We start from the raw sequence: 6,587 nt of genomic DNA, 5'->3' as shown, positions 1-6,587 counted from the left end.
TGTAAATTACGAATTTATTCGATGGCTCACACTTCAATAAAGGTTTCTACAACTGGATCACTGGAAATATCATAGATAATTCAAGCCGATGGGAATCGTTCCCGGAACAAAACAAAATGTTTAAAAGAATAATGAAACGATGCATCGACCGATGGAAACGAAATGTATGGAAAAGGTGCAACGGCGTAGGATTCGCTCTGACAAAACAATAATAAGAATTTAATATTATATTAAGGAGTTGCTTTTAGTGCGATTTTTTTGGATTTTCTAGTGCCGGAATTTGGTGGAAAAATTTGAGGTGAAATCTTGATTTGTGTTATTTAAACTAGTTTTTTTTACTGTATATATAAATTCAGCAGTATTCTGGAAGACCGGTAAGGCACTTTAACTGCACAGCATTACCTATCAAGATTGTAATTTCAATAAATTCTTGCTGCATTTTAGAAAAATTATACCAGAAAAAACTACCTTAAAATCTTTCAAAAAATCACACTAAAAACAATGTTACTCTATAATTGACCCAATCCTCTGGCCCGATATGGGCCCAGTACTTTCCCATGTTAATAATGGAAGCGATTGGGCTAGGGTTTTCTGTCTGCTCCCACATACTTTCCCATGTTTATAATGGAAGCGATTGGGCTAGGTTTTTGTGTCTGCTCCCACAGAGTCCAGATTGAGTGTCAGAATATGCTTTTTGGCTCTGCTCTGTAATATCGAATCAATTGTACTCTCAAATCAACTCCTGCTACTCTGCAATTACTGTAAGTGACTGCTCAGAGATCACGTGCTAACAACTCCACCCATGGCTCCTGCAATTCCAAATTCTCCCGACTCATGCGATGCCACTGCAGCAACTACTGATAATCTTGATATAGATATTCCTGTCTTCGATTTCTCTCACATTCAATCCGATGGATTGCCGGGCAAGGGATTCGATCAGAACGATGAGAAAACCCTCCTCTCGGAATTCAGAAGATGTTGTGAAGACTGGGGGTGTTTTCGGCTAACCAATCATGGAATCTCACACCAGCTAATCGAGAGAGTAGAAATACTCTGTAGGGACGTGTTTAGGCTCCCTACAGAGACCAAGCAGAAAAACGTATCCCCGACTCTCTACGGCGGTTACCTCACAGGAGGATCTGCGGCTCCTTACTACGAGAGCCTTGGCATAGGGCCCGACATTCAAGCTATATACAAGTTCAGCGATCTCATGTGGCCTCAAGGAAACCAAAACTTCTGGTTAACACCTTTACCTTACATTTAGGGTTTGCCTTGCAATGTTCTAGGGTTCTTACCCTAAAATTGGGATTTTATTTTGGTTTCTTGATAGGGTTTTAAGGTTCTTGCTCTAAAGCTAGCTGGACATCACTGATAAATGTAGATGTATTTGAATCATGGCAGCCAAGTCATCCGAGAGTATGTCGAAAGGAAGAAGGAGCTGTCTGACAGTATTCACAAGATTATTCTGGCCAATTTAGGAGTGAGCAATTACTACGCTTCGCACTTCGAGCACTGTGATTTTTGGTTCCGCATGAATGAATACCAAGTATCATGTGATGAAGCCTCTGGATCGATTGGTCTTCCGCCTCATACAGATGGAGGTAGCATTACGATTCTGCATGAAGATGAGGTGGGCGGTCTTGAAGTTTTAAGCAAGGCTGGAAAATGGGTGGAAGTGAAGCCCACGCCCAATTCATTCATCGTCTTCCTAGGAGATACCATACAGGTAGTCTTCATTCATCGCTTATTTTCTGTTATTCTGCAGTGTGGACAGCTATCCAAAATCCTCTTTCTCTAACGATCCAGAATCAAATAGTCAAATTGTTTTCAAAATGCCTGACTTACGAATAACAGTACTGCATATACAGTTTTGTGTTGAAATAGAATAATAGTACTGCATACACAGTTCTGTGTTGAAATGAACTTTTGGGTATGTATTTTTAATTGTAAAATTTTGAAAAGGCTACAAAAGTGTGAGCACTTAATAATTACTCTAATGAAATAGTTCTGTAAACTAAAACATCGACTCTTTAAAATCAAATAAAACAAAACAAAAAAGAAACGAAAAGATAGGTTCTGCATCCACAGTTCTGTGTTGAAATGAACTTTTGGGTATGTATTTTTAATGGCAAAATTTTGTAAAAGCTACAAAAGTGTGGGCACTTAATAATTACTTTAATAAAAGTCAAATAAAACAAAAGAAAAAAGAAACGAAAAGATAGGACTCCTTTGTAAAGTTTAAAAAAATAATGTTTTTTATTTTTATTTTTATTTTTTTAAAGGCACGCGGTTACGAAAAGATAGGACTCCTTTGTAAAGTTTAAAAAAATAATGTTTTTTATTTTTATTTTTATTTTTTTAAAGGCAAGCGGTTATATAACAGAGACATAATTTCAAATGAAAATAAAAACAGCTATTTTCAAATTTTTATAATTTTTTTATATATAAATTTGGTATATTATAAGTGTTTTTTTTGTTTTCTAATGATTTGTAAATTATAAAAATATATTTCAATTTTTTTTAATACTTAATAAATTAGATGTTAATAATCTATCTGAGGTGATTTACTTTTGGAGGCCAAGGAAAATAATGTTATTAGGATAATTAATTTTTCACTCATCTCATGGTAATGAGTTACAATATCTTTCATGGGACTCATGGGACTAATGGGACTCACTCTGCAACTATTTGTGGATGTGTTTCCTACGTAGAGAGTCTTGTAAGGGTTACTGTTTTTATTTGTGGATGTGTTTCCTATGGAGAGAGTCTTGCAACGGTTAGTGAGGTCGGAGAACACAGGGATTGCTACTGTTTTTGGATGGTGGGAAACCCATCCTAATTTCCACATAGGTTTGAATGTTAGAAATTCCCTCTAAATACAACATTTTGACTTACTGAGGAAGTTGTTTCCATTTTTGCTTTGTTTCAATCATTGAAGCATGGGGTGCTAAAACCTTCGAGTTTACAGCTCTTCTTCTCTCGTTCCTCATTAAGGCATTTTCTTCTGATCTCTCCCCTTTTTTTCTCATTAGCTTGTGCTCACATTTTTGGTTCCCTTCAATCCCTCTTGTCTTTGGGACTCCCTTCTCCTTAGTCGTGACATTTTCCCTCCCCCCGCTTGGATTTTCCTTCTTTTCGCTTATTTTTGGTCGGTACTCTCTGTATGATTCCATCCAAACATCTTTTGGTGGTTTGTATCTTGGAGTTTCCCTAGTTTCATCTCCCTCCTAAACTCACTTTCGAGGATTACTTCTTGGGAGGATTTTGTGTGAGTGATGTCTTTCTCTTTGCCTCTTGATCAACATGGCACCTATCCTTCACACTTAACTTATTTAGTTTGTCTTTGCCTTGGTCTAAGATTTTTTGTTTCTCTGACTTTTTTGCCAAGCCTTGTTAGAAAGGAAGAGTTTGCAAGGTGCAACATATTACCAAGAGCAGGCCCATAGGGGAAATACTAACATGCACCATCGACTAGACTTTGCATCAGAATATCATGAAATTACGTTGGGACACATTCAGGAAGAACTTGCATGTGTTAAAGAAGAAGCATCACCAGAGGTACGTCCTTTCTCACACATAGAGATTGTCATTGAATGGGAATATTGGATGTGAGACATTGGACACGAGAGGTCGCTTCAACAAATCTATGCAAATTGTTGATTCTTATTGGCAAATGAAGTTTCTACTAGGTTGCATGCTCGTGGACCAACAATAGCATCAAATAGATATTTGCTGCTCCCTTGATCATCTTCATCAAAATGAGGGACTTGGAGCGAATTGAAGAACACCTAAGGAATTCCACCTCTACGAAGAAAACACCAGAAGACATTAAAGAGTTCATCCTGGTAGCAATCTCATATTCTAATCAATATGCCTAGTTAGTTATATGTTTATGTTTTATGCTTCCTATATTGTAGACTATTTTCCACAAAGTTCCTTATGATAGTTTCTCAATTTTTGTTTGTTTACATATTTTGTCCTGTTACTTAGTTGGGTCTATGCTTTATGTTTCCTATGTTGTAGGTTATTATCTCTAAAGTTCCTCAAGACAATTTCTTAGTTTTGGTTTTCTTACTTGGTCTCTGGTAGTACTTAGTTGGCCCTCTCCTCTCTACGAAGATAATTTTTGGATTCAGTCAAATCTCCCTAGTGAAACATTGACCTAAATGTTTTCACTTACCTTGAAAACACTAGTTTTTGAAGGCAATGGAATTTTCACCCTACAAAACAAATATGTTAATAAACTAAGATTTAATATACATTTTTACAATCTATAAATACATTTAAAAAAAATTACTAAAATTTAAAAAATTATTTTATATTATTTTTTGAAACGTGTGCTTTTTAAATCTTTTGTATTTAATAAATTAATGATTATTATGAAACTTTGAAATTGATAAAAAAATCAATATTTTTAATTTTATATTTTGGTGAGCATCTACATAGACATATGAAGGACTTTCTAATCACTATGCCTAGGTAGTTATAAGTATATGTTTTATGTTTCCTATGTTGCACACCCATTTCCACAAAGGTCCTTACTACAATTAATCAATTTTGGTTTGTTTACTTAGTCTCTTGAGCTACTTAGTGGGGTCTATGTTTTATGTTTCCTATGTTGCATATTATTTTTAACAAAGTTCCTAAAGACAATTTTTCAATTTTGGTTTGTTTAATTTGTCTCTCCTAGTACTCACATGGCCTTCTCCTCTCTATGAAGAATTTTTTGGATTTGGTCAAATCTCCCTAATAAAAAACTGGCCTAAATGTTTTTACTTATTATGTAAACTCTAGTTTCTGAAAACATTTATTTTTATATTTTCATCTTTTAATAAATTAAAAAATAAATAAATATATATATATTTTACTTATTATGTAAACTCTAGTTTCTGAAAACATTTATTTTTATATTTTCATCTTTTAATAAATTAAAAAATAAATAAATATATATATATATATATATATATATATATATATATATATTTTTTTTTATATCATAACATAATTTAAAATTAAGATGATTAAAAAATATTAAAAACAAAAATATACTAATAATCTCTGATATTTAATTTTTGTTTAAATATAACTGTAAACTTTTATTTTTTTAATAAAATTATTTATTTTTTTTAATATTTATTTTTCTATATTATTTTAATTATATATATACTTACTTTGATTTTCTATTTAATTGTGTGATAACTCTCCTACGATAAAATTATCACACAATAAGATAATTTTATAAAAGCACCTTGACTCGGATTAATTTTATAATAACCTCTTGAAATTTAAAATAACATTTTTAAATAAAGTTTATTGTACCTCCTAATACATATAAGACATAGCCCTATGATTTACATATTGGATTTTTTTAAATAAAGTTAATTGTACCTCCTAATACATATAAGCCATAGCCCTATTATTTGCATATTGGATCTCAAAATTAATTTAAGTTGTGCAGTGTTATTTTTCTCTGATGATCTTTACAGTGATATAATTATATGATAAACCTCAAAATCCATGTAGGTTTCACTCTGGTGTATCTCTTTTGCTATGAGAAAAATGATTTTTAAATCTTGTGTTTCCAATTGTAAATATTTTAATAAGTGCCATATCTATGTGACAATATCATGTTTCACACTCATGCTCAAACATTGAATGTGTTGTTAAAGAAATTCTCAATACTCTTATATCATATCAAGTACTTACCTATTATTCCCATTAGTTTCGATTAGTCATTTGAATACCTCAAACTCCAAGCCAAAAAAATATGGTAAACATAATCACCGCCATTGAGTTTTTGGCAGGAAATTTAATTAAATGATCTTTTAAGTGGATGCAGGCATGGAGTAATAATAGGATTCGCGGTGGAAAACATCGTGTGATTGTTAAAGGACGACAATCTCGTTTGTCCATCGGTTTTTTCAGAGTATTTCCAGATGAGATGGAGATAAATGCACCAGCAGAGTTAGTAGACAATGAGCATTCACGCCATTACAGAGCTTTCCATTATCCAGACTACATAGCCTCTAAGGCCACAAATTTGAGTAAATGGGAGAACCCTCTTGACGCCTATGCGACTTATTAATTTCCATCTTGTAAATGAGGAATATTACTTTATCCTTTAGATATAATGAGTCGTTAATGTATATAAAAGAAGTGTGATTATGCACATGTTTGATGCATTTTGGATTTTTAGAACATTTGTTTAATGAGGAAACAAGGTTTTTAAAATAGGTCATTACTCTTTATGTCAATATATTCAACTAAACATTCTTGTGGATTAGCTGGTTTAAGCAAAAAATTGAAGCATTAGATTGGTGACTTATTAAAATATTAGATATTTTATATATAATTATTTTCCATGTGTTAGTTTTGAAAATTGAGCAATCAAAAAAAATACATAACTTGCTTTTTTTATTAGTTGGTTCAGAAAGAAATGAACTTAACTCCTTTGATATTATAATTGTTTAATTAGTAACTTATCCAAAGTATTAGATTTTTCATTCATATATATATATATTGTGTTTTAGTATTGAGAAATGAGTAAAAGTGGAGATTTTATTTTAAATACACGATATCAATTTTTT

General features: G+C 32.3%; 1 protein-coding gene across 2 annotated transcripts; it reads left to right on the top strand.

Annotated features, from left to right (window-relative positions):
• Positions 1 to 539: 539 nt before the first annotated feature.
• Positions 540 to 6,283, top strand: LOC149224833 (C4-beta,C20-epoxidase-like). Of its 2 annotated transcripts, none has more exons than XM_089383615.1 (3): positions 540 to 1,239; positions 1,402 to 1,726; positions 5,831 to 6,283. In XM_089383615.1, exons 1-3 carry the CDS (start codon positions 803 to 805, stop codon positions 6,083 to 6,085), a joined length of 1,017 nt encoding a protein of 338 aa, XP_089239741.1. In that variant the 5' UTR covers positions 540 to 802; the 3' UTR covers positions 6,086 to 6,283. The 2 variants fall into 2 exon arrangements, with proteins under 2 accessions (XP_089239741.1, XP_089239742.1); XM_089383616.1 differs by having other exon boundaries at positions 542 to 1,239; positions 5,840 to 6,283.
• Positions 6,284 to 6,587: the final 304 nt, after the last annotated feature.

Source organism: Pinus tabuliformis, chromosome Q (genome assembly GCF_031772625.1).
Source record: "Pinus tabuliformis cultivar Carrire ecotype Pingquan chromosome Q, CPIR1, whole genome shotgun sequence".
NCBI lineage: Eukaryota > Viridiplantae > Streptophyta > Pinopsida > Pinales > Pinaceae > Pinus > Pinus tabuliformis.
This window is presented reverse-complemented; position numbering and strand designations above follow the sequence as displayed.

Excerpts from the sequence above, each read along its gene's own strand:
- LOC149224833 (XM_089383615.1), top strand. The coding sequence starts at position 803 with ATGGCTCCTGCAATTCCAAATTCTCCCGACTCATGCGATGCCACTGCA. Across the intron at positions 1,240-1,401 it reads CAAGGAAACCAAAACTTCTG|CCAAGTCATCCGAGAGTATG; the intron begins GTTAACACCTTT and ends GAATCATGGCAG. Across the intron at positions 1,727-5,830 it reads TCCTAGGAGATACCATACAG|TGGATGCAGGCATGGAGTAA; the intron begins GTAGTCTTCATT and ends TGATCTTTTAAG.